The following is a 15016-nucleotide window of genomic DNA, read 5'->3' as shown; positions in this document are numbered from 1 at the left end:
CATTATTCTCTCTTTTATGTTATTCCTTTGGCGTATCATGTGGTCCTTCTTCTTCACAGACTTGTTCTTCTTCTTCATCCTCTTCTTCCTGATTTTATTATTATTATTATTATTATTATTATTATTATTATTATTATTATTATTATTATTATTATTATTATTATTATTATTATTATTATTCTTATTATTATTATTATTATATTATTATTATTATTATTATTATATTATTATTATATTATCATATTATTATTATTATTATTATTATTATTATTATTATATTATTATATTATTATTATTATTATTATTATTATTATTATTATTATTATTATTTATTATTATTATTTTATTATTATTATTTTATTGTTATTATTATCATCAAATCTGGACTGCTTATTGTCATATTAAATTATATGTTGGTTTGATGTTATGGACGCATTTATTTCCTTCTAAATTTAAACAATTAGGTATCAAATTATTAAAACATCCTTGTGGGGTTAGGAGCTTTACAAATCTTATTCATAATTACTACGTACCAGAATTGTTATCACCATAGAAACTAATTATAAATATATGTGAAACGAATGGATCACTGAGTTGACGACCATGAAAGCGGAAGTTTCTAAGTCAAATCGAAAGTAGTAAAGCCTGACTACTGACTACTGTCAACTCCTTCTTCAAAGTCAACAACAGTCAACTGTTATGTCTCGGCATCGTGTTTTGGTAAGTGTTATACTTATATTTAAAGTTTTAAAGAAAGGCTGTTGTTTACCCAAGACACCTTATAAGAGATTATCAGACCCCAGACAAGTCTTTATAATTTATAGAATTTTATGGATGCTAGGCCGACCTGACTACTCTGACTCTACTTTACGTAGGCAGTTTAGTGAGCAGCAGCAGTGGCAGTCAAATTTTGACCCAACTCGCCCATAGGAAAGTTGTGACTGGAAATTGCCGTTCGCGTTTTAGGGGGTTCAATTAAAGATGCATAACTTCGTTATAAAGAGGAATATCGCAGATTATCATTATTTTCGTCTTTCAATTTCCTTTTAAATGGTGCCAATTAAGGAAAAATCCATTAATATTTCCAGAAGTTATAGTTATATGAAGTTAAAATTTGGCAATTTTCAAATGCATTTATTTTTTTATTTACCGCGTGTGTTTTTAAAATTTAAACGCTTGTTTTTAGAATAACATCTAAACGTTATTCATGCCCAATTTCAGGGCTCTATATCGATGCGCAGACACCTTTTAACTCTGCGCCGAAATGCCTTGTTTACATTATCTTCTCATCATGGCTGCCGGGCGATATCGATATCCATATCGATATTTTAAATTTAGTTATGTATTATGTTAAATTTAGTCCATAATATTTTCAGTACTATTATTTCCTATGTTTTTATTTTGAATACATACTTTCCAACTTTATTTATAGGCATTTTAAAGTTTTTGTTTTAAAAGTTTGTATATTTCTTCTCTTTGTGAAATTCGATATTAATAATATCGATATTTTAAAAATACCAATTGCTTTAATTTAATTTTATTTTACTCTGCCATCAAGTCATCAAGTTTCTTTCCCATATGTTTAGATATGTTTATCATGTGTATCCATATTTTAAAGGCCTTAGCCTTAATAATTATTATGGTAAGAAGTTCTGTCAGTTTTGACACCCCCATACATTGAGAGGGAAGGGGGGGGGGGGGGGGGGGGGAGATAAAATTATATTAATTGTCAGTTCAAATGATGTAATAGCAATAAACCCAAAGTGGTTCAGCAGAATTTTTTAAAGTATTAAAAGCCAGAACTTTCCTTCTAATTATAATAGGGAATCTGTTTCAATTTATTTGAACTTTTTCAATCTACCATTTTATTTGATTTATATGCAATTAAATTGCCATAGGTAAAAATAAACTCATTATGTCATTACACAACATGTTTATATCTTTTCATTTAAATACTCTCAAACCCTTTTTTATTCTCTATGTATTAATTAAAAGAGGGTAATTATTTGCAAGTGTTTCAGTGAGATATTGGGGATAAATCCAAAAGTGATAGAGCAAATTCTTTCTTACGTCTAGCCGAGTTTTTGATTATGTAACATTTGCGTCATATAATGTAATAATGTGTTAATTTGAAATGTTTATCTTCCTCTTTATTAATGTAAATGCATTGTCCTCGATAAGACGAACATTTTGGTATACAATATATGATAAGAACTCCATATTGACTGTTTTAAACCATTTTTTATTAACATCACGCGTTTTCGGTCACAACTTTGCAATGGTAATTTTGGGGTAAAAATCGGTCTGAAATTTCAGACTTTGAACTGTCGTAACTACATTTCTAATCAAGATAGAAACAAAATTCAAACTGTTTTGTAATCTGTGTTGCCAGCTCTTTCATATGACATTGGTTTCAAGTGTGTGAGGTACATTTAGAATTTCTATTAAACTCCCTACTTTACGTGACTGCTGACTGCCTAGTCTACTGGGAGACACCTCCCCCCAGGTTTGCAAGATACATTTACTAAAAATGTCCAATCTTTTTACAAAAAAAGTGGCTATAGTTATAGCGCTATATGTTGTGCCTAATATTGACTGTTGAAAAAAAAAAAATAGCCACAAATCGGGAGGACTTTTTCTCTTTGATCTCGTATCATGGTCTCCCCTGCGCCCAACACGTTGCTAGTTTTTAGATGTTGGGTGCAAGGGAGACAAGGGCCTGAAGGGAGACCATGATATGAGATCAAAATAGAAAAAGCCGCCGACTTTACTCGGGAGGCCAAAATCACGGTCTATCATGCCGAAATTGAAATTGAAAAAATAAGAGTACAAAAATAAATTTCTTATGGGGGCGAGGGGGGGGGGGGGGGGGAGGGGTATGATAATAATGTTAGCTACAAAGAAACCAATATATAAAAAAGAAATAAATAAAATTAAGAAAAAAAGAACCCCCCCCCCCCCCCCCCCCCCCAAAAAAAAAAAACACCAAAAAAATCCACAACATGAAGAAGCAGTTCTATAAATGAATACACGGTTAACCTAGCAAAAATCTAAAAATATTGTTTAAAAAAATTAAATTAAATTTTGTGTGGGCGACCGGCCGATAACTTGCAATTTCTTTTCTGACATTTTTTGGTGTGGTGTGTGTGTGTGTGTGGGGGGGGGGGGGGGGGCATGATTATAAAGAGCCAAAAAATAAATAAATAAAAAGCAAGAACAGCAACAAAAACAAACAGGCAAGCAATAAATAGAAGAAGAAAAACTCGCCTCTTCAACATAAAGAAACAGTTCTATAAACGAAAATACAGTTTTACGCTTACGCCTGGGGACCAAAATCTTGGTCTCCCGAGCCAAAATCGACCAATATGGCTAGGGAGACCAAAATCTTGGTCTCCCTAGCCTCTACCTATGGTTATTCATGTCTTTGTAGTAAAGGTGCTAGGGTGTTTGTTTTTCCAATTAGGATTAATTACATGAACTTCCAAATGCTCATGCTAAGGGAAACAACCAAAATATTCCCTCAATTAACCCTAAGAAAAAATCAAACCTAGTACTTGTACCTTTAATTAATTACTTTTGTCATGCAATAATAGTAGTCTGAACAAAATTATGCTCATTGACCAGTCACCAGAAATCAGTCTTCTATGACATAAAGCTTTTGAATTGAGATTGTTTAAAATTATTTGAAATGGAATATGTGTTTTATTGTGATTTTATATTATCATTGGTGTACAACGCTACTCCTGAATATCAACATTGTTGAGACTTGGAAAATCATGTTGTTATCCAGGGTTGTCATTATTGCAGGGTTTCCAAGATTCTGATAAAAGGGGGAATGATTAAACTCTGATGGGAAGTGCAAACCACTAAAACCAGAACCATTACAACCATGTTAGAATGTTTAGTATTTTCATTGTTTTGATCGTAATTGTTACACGCTATTTTCCCCCTGTAGTTTATCTGGGATAGGCATGAACATCATAAGTTGATCAGCTCAAAATGTATGATTCAACTGTTGAATAAAATTTTAACTTGATTTCTATTGTCTTCATTGACAACAGAAGGATGTCAATTAGCTCCTTGTTATTGCTTTTAGCCAGCCACTTTTATGAGTAGTTCTCTATAAATTCTATCAATCAGACTATGAACGTTCAAGATTACACATAGTGCAAGCCAAGTGCGGCTATGTGGTCTAGTGGTATGACACTCGCTTTCGGATCGGAAGGTCCTGAGTTCAAGCCTCGCTCGGTGCATAGTTGAGTCCTTAGAAAAGACTCTTTACTCACATTCTCTCACCATACTCAGGTGTAAAATGAGTACCTGGTCGTTAACAGCGTTGTCTATGTCGAAAAAAAATGTAATATCGCCTGACAGGCGTCATGTCTTGTTATATACATGTTACGTGTTGCTGTTAGTCAGGGACCCATTGTAAAGCGCTTTGAGCATGTTTAGTGGATATTACGCTATATAAAAAGCTCAATTTTTTTGTTTTGTGTGTTGGTACATTCCGGTTGGTAGATTTTATGAGTATTTTGGCTAAATACATAGCATCAACACATTTTTTGACTTCGTAAGAGAACTCCATGGAGCTTTTGATTTGTGCTTGTAGAGATATTTTCTGCATTTAATATGTTATATATTTCGCCCACTTATTCTTATAGTGAAATTCTTTCCCAATGTTAAGAATGGAAAATGGTTCATATAAATTTTAAGAAATTGATTTTTGTATTCAAAATAATGAGAGGAACCACTAACTAGTATCGATTCAATGCAAGTATTCCCACCTAACTGTTATACTTTTGAACCAGAAGGTTGACATACAACCCACATGCTAATAATGGTGATGTCTGTTTTCGATAGGATTTGATATGAAACAAATTTGATTTTTCTTTATAATCATCACAATGGCTAATCAATTTCATAATGCACTCAATCAATCTTTATATCAATTGTAAACACCTTGCAAAGTTTGATGACTATTGATCAAGTGATTTTGGAGCCGGAGTGTTACAAAAAAATCCAATTTACCAAATATATAATAAGATTATCCATAAGGACAGAGTAAGGCATCACATTGGTCAGAAAAAAAATAATTTTATATTAATTGTCAATTTCAACGACTGATTATCACTATATCATTGTCACTAAACAGGTTTTTTTTGGTTTTTTTTTACTGATATGTATTCACAATATTGAGGTTTATGTTACTAATGATATATCGCAAAAATTATTGAGACCAAGACACCTGTTCATGTGATATTGCTATTCAAGGTGTTGTAATGGAGAATTTACTCTGTATAGAATGATGACTTTTAAAGCTTTCTCTTTTTAGCAATGGTCAAGTTTGGCTCGAACCTGGTGGATCTATGATGCAAACCAACAATGCCCCTTCCGATCAGCATACAGACTTGCTATTTATCTACAAGGCATGAACAAACCTGTTTATCATCCCCACAGTGAGTGCCATAAATTTGATATGTCTAAATGATGGTAAACTCTTGACTTTTATTGATTTTCTGTCCTCAACCGCTATCTCTTGATAATTGCTTTCAACTTTTTATTTTTCCAGCTATTTTGTATGGTTTTCAGCTTGATTTGGAATTAGTTGTTACATTACAATACAATATGATACAATATAGAACTCATTGACACAACATCAAAAAATAGTTATTTCACAATATAATTTTGTTTTTTAATGAGTAATCTAGAAGAAATAAGTTTAATTGATTTCAAGTGATAAAGTATTCAATAACTCAAATTTAATACTTTGATCTTGTTTTTATCAGAAAGCAATTAAAGCCTGAATGAATATGAAGAAATATGAATTACATGGTCATTTCTATAAATGAATAAAAAATAAATCAAATTTTGTATATTTAGCAAATCGTATGGACTTGTTTGTTTACTTGTTTTCCTCAACATTCGTGTTATTTTAATCATCAGTCTTTTTAATATCTCTACTTTTTTTACTGTGTGGAAAAAAAACAAAAAACAGATGACGTTGGTGACCACGTGGTAGTCTACAACTCACAGCATATTGCAATGAGAGGAGATTTCTGGAGGACTTTTAAACATTTTAATCATACAAGGTAAAACCTTGGATATTGGTATATTACTAAGTGACAGATAAACAGGGGGGGGGGGGGGAATAATAACAAGAATATATGTGTGTATGTGAGAGAGAGAGAGAGAGAGAGAGAGAGAGAGAAAGAGAGAGAGAGAGAGAAAGCGATCGTGTGTGTGTGTGTGTGTGTACTTAAATCTTTAGGTAAAGATAGGAATATTCTACAGTTATAATAATTGTAATAATATATTGAGCTTCACCATTTTTTAACAGTATTAACATTCCTTTTTGATTTATCTTCAATGAGGTACGCTGGAGGATTCTCAAGAATATCAGCGTGGAGGGTACATGAATTGGATCCAACAAGGGTGAGTGATTAGTTGTATCTATTATTAAAAAGGGTTGGGGATCAACATTGTTCCAAACAGCCAATGTAAATTTTTTATCATAGAGCACAGAATTACTAGCAAATATTAAAATTATAAAACTATTTTTTCTAGACTGATATATGAGTAACTTGCAAACCTTTTTATATCAGGCTTATTCTATCATTCGTTGGCTCAAATAATACGTAGAAAATCTGCTAGATCGTAATACTTGGTCGTTTTTTTCATTGTAAGTATAATTTATTCTATGCAATTCTAGCATTTCCACAACAAAAATTGATGATGTAATTTTAAGTATCTCTTGATACTATCAAGTAATAATAATCTCATCCGTAACAAAAAATGATGACTAATTTTGAATCTCTTTTGATACTATCAAGTAATGATAACTTTTCTAATCTATTCTTTTTAAAAATAGGGTTGTGACAAACAAACACGTATTGAAATACCATCTTTGTGAAAATTAGTCAGTCGCTGATCCAGGGACTTAAGCCATGCATTTATTCTATACATCCTGATAACCATCACCACCTTGTGCTTTTGGTTTGTTTCTTATAGGTTATTGTTAGGTACTTACTGCCAGATCTAACAGATCCAGCTCCCTAGCTGGACAGGAGGGTCAGAGAAAGTCTCAAATAAACCTTGGATGAATACTGATCCCTATGCTTGTGAGGTGAGTGCTCTTCAGCTGAGCTTTTGGGACCTATGGAAAGAATAATTTTTGAGGTTCTTGATAGCTCAGTTGGTAGAGCACTCACTTCACATGCAAAGGGGCCGAGATTGATTTCGGGTGAAATTCGAGATTTTATCTGACTCCCCTGTCCATCCAACAGTGATTGGGTAACTAAGTCTGTTAGATCTGGTGAAAAGCACTTTGCGATAGACTAGCGTCATATCCAAAGGGTATTAAGCCATTGCTATCATCCATTTCACGGTATAGAAACTGGGAGAAACTCTTGTTCCATGGGCCGAATGGTCTGACAGACCACAAAAAATAATTCAGTAAGATTCCATTTAAATTAGCTGCTTGTGATGAGTTTGAACTCTGAAAGAGACATTAGGACTTTTTTCTCACAGCCGAAGAGTAACTCAGTAGAGATTCATTTAAGTTTGTTCTCTGTCATAACATTTGAACCTGGCAGAGATTTAATTTTTTTTCCTCACTGCTTTAAGAGTTTTAAGCCAGTCTATGATTTCATCAAATTAAGAAAAAAGACTTTAAAGAAGAGACACTGCGAACTCTTTTGTGTTAAATATAAATATATATATATATTTGTATGATATAAATATGCATCCATATAACACTCATTTGGAGGGTGTTTTAATTCAGCAAAACTGTCAGGGTATAAATTTAAAGATTTAAAATTACCCTCCAATTCCAGATGGTGACCTATTGGTTATTGCTAATTTGTTAGTCAAGGTATAGCAATTGGTGACTTATTAATATTATTTTTTTAATATTCTGGTGATCAATTAGGATTTTGTGTTTTGTTTTTAGGAGTCAATTGGAGGTTGTGTTTAGTGTTTTTTTTCTATTAATTCATTTATTTATATATATATATATATATATATATATATATATATATATATATATATATATATTATATATATATATATTATATTATATATATATTATTTATATATATAATATAATATATATATATATATATATTATATATATATTTATTTATATATATATATATATATATATATATATATATATATATATATATATATATATATATATATATATATATATATTATTATATATATATGTATATATATATTTTTATTTTTTTTTTTGGGTCATCATATGTGCGTCAAGTGGTGAAGTCCCTCAGGACTACATTTTTGTTTCAGAGACTCTTCTCACATCAATATGTATCGAAATAACCTAATGGTGTTTCATAAAAATCTTTTTTTCTTTCTGCAGATTATGGAGGTGGCAATCAAACAAAGAATCAAAGATGTCCCACATCGTAAAAATGTACTTGCAAGGCTTCATCTCTTTTCTAATGAGGTTGGTCCCTTAATATCATGACATTATTTTATGCTGTCTTGAAAAAATCTTTCTGAATTGAAATGACCACACTTTGACCCTGATAATATTTGCATTTATAATATTATTCCATCTGCCGATCAAGTGGAATGTTATTTTTTGAAGAGATAAAAGAACAATGGCTCAAATAATAAAATATAATGATGTCTGAATGACATATTTCTTCTTTTCATATCTTATTGTGTAAATCACAAATTGCCATATTTATGAACAATAAATATTTATTATTATCTGTTCAGAATCTCTTTTAAAATTAAAATACAATGACAATAAACGCAAACTAAATCATGAAATATGAGTCATAAAATTTTTTTTAGAGTTAAATTTTATTGTTTACATATGAAAGACAAAATGATTTCAGTCTAAAGTTGAATATGAGTGCAGAAATGCCGAATATTACGATTTTTAAAAATATAAGTAACATTGGTGCAAATACAAAAATCTTCGAAGATTATGCATTATTTTCATGCCCCCTCATGGAGATATATAAGGGAATTAATCTTAGTCTTATTTATATTTCTTATTTGAAATATATTACTCTCCCTACTTAGAATTTAATTTTGTGAGTGTTTGTTTTATTTTATTTTTCTGCCTGAGAAGTCATTTTTGTGATATGCTAAGATCAATAGCTCAGTGCTTGTGTGTTCACTCAGCAACCTCTCTTTCTCTATTTGCGGCTGTTGTCTTGTCGTATGACACTCGCCTCCGGATCTAAAGGTCCTGGGTTCGAGCTTTGCTCGGCGCATAGTTGAGTCCTTGGAAAAGACTCTTTACTCACATTCTCTCACGTACTCAGGTGTAAAATGAGTACCTGACCATTAACAGCGTTGTCTGTCAGGAAAAAATTGTAATATCGCCTAACAGGCGTCATGTCTCGTCCTACATGTTAAGTGTTGCTGTTGGCTAGGGACCCCTTGTAAAGCGCTTTGAGTACATTTAGTGGATATTGTGCTATATAAACGCTCAATTTTTATTTTTATTTTTTTTCTCTCACTTTCAGCCTGGCGGAGGGTGCTGCACCTGTTGGCTCACACACATTATGATAATTTTACTTTGTTTTCATCTGGCACTTCTCTATAGATAGAACGAAGTTGATGTCTCTCAGGTCTTTGTTATTGTTTTTAGCCAGCCATTTTTATGAGTAGTTCTCACTAAATTGTATTAACCCGACCATAAACGTTCATGGTTACAAATACTTTTGTGTGATAGTACGAGGGCTCTTTCATAATTAACCGAAAAATGCCTGTAAAATCCGCGTTTTTTATGCTATCAACAAAATTCTTGCACGTGTTCATACCTTGACTCGTCCTTCATTTCTCTACGTAACAGCCAAGTCTGTCGACACACTTCTGCCAACGCCGCACCATGGAATAGATACCCTCTCGGAAGAAATTTCCGTCAAGGTTTTGTAGCCATTTCCGCACATGGTCAACAAGCTCTTCATCGACATCAAAGCGCTTTCCTGCCAGCTCACGTTTCAGTGGCCCAAAGAGGTGATAATCAGATGGTGCGAGGTCTGTACTGTGTGGTGGGTGTGGCAAAATCTCCCATCCATATTTCTCTAGCCAACCTTGCGTCACTCGTGCTGTGTGGGGTGTAGCGTTGTCGTGTTGCAAAATGACCCCGTTGGTCAACTGCCCTGGGCGCTTTCTGCGAATGGCCTCCCTAAGCTTGTCAAGAGTTTGGCAGTACCTTGCAGCATTGATTGTTTCTCCAGGTTGTAAGGTTTCGAACAGAATAACACCACGACTGTCCCAGAAAACAGTTTCCATTATTTTCTTTGCTGACCGCATGACTTTGAATTTCTTCACGACAGGTGAGGATGGATGTTTCCATGTCATCGAATCTTGCTTTGTTTCTGGGGTGCAATGGTGCAACCAAGTCTCATCACCGGTGACTATGCTGTCAAGAAAAGTCACATCGTACCCTAGAAAGTCTCCGCCGGCGTTGGCAGTATGCCTGTGAACCCTGCGTGAGCTCTTGCTTCTTCTCAAAAGTTCCCTGCAGATGTCCAATCTTTGTTCTTTATGATTGTCTGTCAATTTCTTAGGAACCCATCTTGCGCTGACTTTTCTGTAGCCAAGTTCATCAAATACAATTCTATGGGCAGAAGTTTCCGAAATTTCAAGACTGCTTGCGATTTCATGAAGTTTCAACCTCCTGTCTTGACGAATAAGCTCATCAACTCACTTCACATTGTCTTCTGACGTCGCAGTTATCGAATGCCCTCTCCCTTCCCTGTCTGTCAAGTCGGAATGGCCGGCTTCAAACAAATTACACCAGTGATAGACTTGTGTACGGCTTATAACATGCTCACCATATACACTCTGAAGTTCTTTATGAATTTCGGTAGGATTCAGACTTTTGGCGTTCAAATAACGTATTACAGCTCTGATTTCCTCCTTTGACCAAGTTTCAAGGTGGGCCGCCATCTTTAAAATCGTCTAGAAATTCATTGTGCAAAATGATGCACTTCATAATTTCTGGGAATATCCGTAAGGAAATAGGGAATATCATGTCGTTTACAGAATTTAAAAAATCTCCACTGGTTGCTGAGCAATGGGCATTTTTCGGTTATTTCTGAAAGAGCCCTCGTACATTATTTCTGGCTGGCAAATGTTGTGAGCTTTTTGGCTGAGTGCAGAGCATCAATAGAAGGAACAGAATTATTGATATTACTCTTTGATATTGTTTTTAGACAGTTTGATGATTAGTTCCACTAAATTATAATATCAATCAGACTATAAACGTTCAAGTTTACACATAGTTTTGTGTGTTGGTTCATTATATCCAGCTGACAGATATTGTGAATATAGTTTCAATTGCCTTTATTTCTCATAATTATTGATATAAGTGCCCTCTCTGCACTTATTATATAAAAACAACAAACAAATGAGAAATAGTGATAGATAATTGTTTTATCTTTTTGATTTTCTTCTTACATTAGGAAGTTCCAGCAGATATCTTGGGTAACATAACTGGGCAGATTCAACAAGTTCAAGCCATTCCCAAGAAATTGGAGGAATATTCTCAAGAAGAAATTGACAGTTTCCCAAGACTTTTTGAGCTGTAAGTTTTTAGTCTGGTTTCGACATGTATCTTATTTACAGGTCTGATGGGGTCATTGTTATAGTGGAAATACCCTCAGACCCATGCAAAATGTTATCGATTACATCAATGTTAAAACAAGCCTATAATTAAATTCGGTTATCAAACCTGCAAAAAGTTTACCTCGTTTTGATTTACATATGAATTAGAATGCTACAGAGCTTGCCTTCATATACTGCCACATTTGGTATCGGCACATTATTGGAGTATAACAAATTATTTTGTAATGGATTAAATCCTATGTGTGCTCGTCATCCTCTTGGTGTTATGTGAAGTTGGTAGGGATGGCGGGAGGGGGGAGGAATTCTGATAAAGCTGGCAGATCCTGTTTTTCTTCTGGTATTTTTTCTTTTTTTTCGGAGGTGAGGGGTGAATTGGATTTTTAAAACCCCATTTTTTTCTCTTAATTTTATTCCTTCTTAATTTTTGCATATAACATAAATGGATTGTTTTATTGAATTTTTATCAAAGACTTTCAATGTCTCATTATGTTATTGATCAAGAGTGATAAAGGATTCCTTAAGATATAATCACCCTTTCCAATTCTAGACTTACAATTAAGTTTACAAATTTTGACACAAATTTGAAAAAAATAAGAAATTTTAAGTTTGTAAGGTTTTCATAATTTTGTCTGAAAATCACACGTCTTTTATAATTTACCGATCAAGTTGATGTAGTGATTAGACTCCAGGAATTTTTGGCAATACATTTTGTAATAACTGAAAATTATTTTGCATTTGGTGCTTTTAACTTCAGATCTACTACTGTCCCCACTATCTTCCTTTTTTACTGCCGATGAAATGACCTATAAGTTTTTCAAGCCCTTTAAAACTTCTAAAATGAAATAAACTATAAACTAAGACGCAGTGTTTTATCTCATTTTTCTTCAGACCTCATGACTATGACGTGGATTCCTACCAAAGGCCTAATAAACAGGAACCTGACAAGCACACCAGTAAGAAATGGAGATTGGAATAGTCAAGAAGGATGCCAATGCTGTGGGTTGTGGAGGAATTCGTCTTGTGTTGTAGTTGGTGGGAGTGTTTTTTAGAGAAGTCTTGTCATGTACTAATACAGTCACGTCTCTCCAATCCAAACACCACTGTTCCCAGCATTTTGTACAGATTACAGAGACATCTGGATAGTGGAGTCACTCCCTAAAGTGTACAAATGAAGAAGAAGAAAATCCATCCCCAGGTGATCTGACCAGAAAATGGATACATACGGATTGTGGAGTTCCGGATTAGAGAGACGCACTGTATATTTAATTGGATACATGGGATTATTTTGGTAATGAAGAATTTTTGTAGGTCTTCTTTCTGCTCACAAAGGAAAATATTCATCATATTTCCAAGATCATTGATACAAAGTGCCTATATAGGCTTTTATGATTAAATAAATAAATGAAATTCCCATTATTCATCCCACGAGCATTTGGAAAAGCCAGTGTGTGAGCTGTTCTGCATTGCCACTAAGGAAACAATTGGGGGTAAACTTTTTTTCCCCAAGAGAAAAACATTATGTCGACAGCATAGCTTGACTTGGGGATTCCAGGAGTGTTAGTACAATCAACCATCTTGCCCCTGTAAAATGTAACAACAGATCGAAAAAAATTATACCATGTACGTATGGAATAAATTTAGTTAATATGTTATAAATAGAGGAAACAATTCCATATCTTGTGGCCTGAGATGGAATTGAGAGTTTTGATTTGATTAGGTTTGAAGAGTTTTCTGTTTTGGACTAGAGAAAAGATTACAAGAAACTTTTTTTTGTTAAAAAAAAAAAACAATTAAAAAACTTACTGTCCTCTGAATGAATGAATAAATATGTATAGTCTGATAATAAATGAATGAATGGTGTTGAGAGATAAAATTACTTGTGAACCATGATTTGCATGAAAAATGGTGTATGGGAAAGAAAATGAAGTAAATGAGAGTAAGAGATTGATAAGCAAAGGTAGATAATTGTGATAATTTGAATAGATTTTATATCATACAATAAATTATTGTAAAATATAATCTTAAAGCGTCATTTTATTTTTCATCTTCCAAACTTCCATGAATGTCATTAATCTTTAATTCAGTTTCATAAGTCGATAGTTTATTTGGGGACTGGGCTATCTCTCCAGAGTAGCTATAAGTGGATAGTTTATTTGGGGACTGGGCTATCTCTCCAGAGTAGCAATAAGTCGATAGTTTATTTTGGGGACTGGGCTATCTCTCCAGAGTAGCGATAAGTGGATAGTTTATTTGGGGACTGGGCTATCTCTCCAGAGTAGCAATAAGTCGATAGTTTATTTTGGGGACTGGGCTATCTCTCCAGAGTAGCTATAAGTGGATAGTTCATTTGGGGACTGGGCTATCTCTCCAGAGTAGCGATAAGTGGATAGTTCATTTGGGGACTGGGCTATCTCTCCAGAGTAGCAATAAGTGGATAGTTCATTTGGGGACTGGGCTATCTCTCCAGAGTAGCGATAAGTGGATAGTTCATTTGGGGACTGGGCTATCTCTCCAGAGTAGCAATAAGTGGATAGTTTATTTTGGGGACTGGGCTATCTCTCCAGAGTAGCTATAAGTGGATAGTTCATTTGGGGACTGGGCTATCTCTCCAGAGTAGCGATAAGTGGATAGTTCATTTGGGGACTGGGCTATCTCTCCAGAGTAGCAATAAGTGGATAGTTCATTTGGGGACTGGGCTATCTCTTCAGAGTAGCAATAAGTGGATAGTTCATTTGGGGACTGGGCTATCTCTCCAGAGTAGCAATAAGTGGATAGTTCATTTGGGGACTGGGCTATCTCTCCAGAGTAGCAATAAGTGGATAGTTCATTTGGGGACTGGGCTATCTCTCCAGAGTAGCAATAAGTGGATAGTTCATTTGGGGACTGGACTATCTCTCCAGAGTAGCGATAAGTGGATAGTTCATTTGGGGACTGGGCTATCTCTCCAGAGTAGCAATAAGTGGATAGTTTATTTTGGGGACTGGGCTATCTCTCCAGAGTAGCTATAAGTGGATAGTTCATTTGGGGACTGGGCTATCTCTCCAGAGTAGCGATAAGTGGATAGTTCATTTGGGGACTGGGCTATCTCTCCAGAGTAGCAATAAGTGGATAGTTCATTTGGGGACTGGGCTATCTCTTCAGAGTAGCAATAAGTGGATAGTTCATTTGGGGACTGGGCTATCTCTCCAGAGTAGCAATAAGTGGATAGTTCATTTGGGGACTGGGCTATCTCTCCAGAGTAGCAATAAGTGGATAGTTCATTTGGGGACTGGGCTATCTCTCCAGAGTAGCAATAAGTGGATAGTTCATTTGGGGACTGGACTATCTCTCCAGAGTAGCGATAAGTGGATAGTTCATTTGGGGACTGGACTATCTCTCCAGAGTAGCAATAAGTGGA

At 34.2% G+C, this 15016-nt stretch overlaps 1 protein-coding gene across 1 annotated transcript; it reads left to right on the top strand.

The window, feature by feature from the left end:
• Window positions 1-594: 594 nt before the first annotated feature.
• Window positions 595-13638, top strand: LOC144960922 (large ribosomal subunit protein uL13m-like). The gene is made up of 7 exons (XM_078894305.1): window positions 595-720; window positions 5333-5456; window positions 5996-6089; window positions 6372-6432; window positions 8384-8470; window positions 11457-11578; window positions 12508-13638. The coding sequence occupies exons 1-7, from the start codon at window positions 700-702 to the stop codon at window positions 12593-12595; spliced, it is 597 nt and encodes a 198-aa protein (XP_078750431.1). The 5' UTR covers window positions 595-699; the 3' UTR covers window positions 12596-13638.
• The last annotated feature ends 1378 nt before the right edge of the window (window positions 13639-15016 follow it).

The sequence above is a fragment of the Berghia stephanieae genome, chromosome 1 (genome assembly GCF_034508935.2).
Source record: "Berghia stephanieae isolate SIO BIC M18660-M18661 chromosome 1, UCSD_Bste_1.3, whole genome shotgun sequence".
NCBI lineage: Eukaryota > Metazoa > Mollusca > Gastropoda > Nudibranchia > Aeolidiidae > Berghia > Berghia stephanieae.
Note: the sequence above shows the minus strand (reverse complement) of the source record. Positions and strands in the feature narration are given on the sequence as shown.

Bases quoted from the DNA above. Each gene is read 5' to 3' on its own strand.
- LOC144960922 (XM_078894305.1), top strand. From the start codon at position 700: ATGTCTCGGCATCGTGTTTTG. The intron at 721-5,332 runs GTAAGTGTTATA...TTCTCTTTTTAG, and splicing joins TGTCTCGGCATCGTGTTTTG to CAATGGTCAAGTTTGGCTCG. The intron at 8,471-11,456 runs GTTGGTCCCTTA...TTCTTACATTAG, and splicing joins TTCATCTCTTTTCTAATGAG to GAAGTTCCAGCAGATATCTT.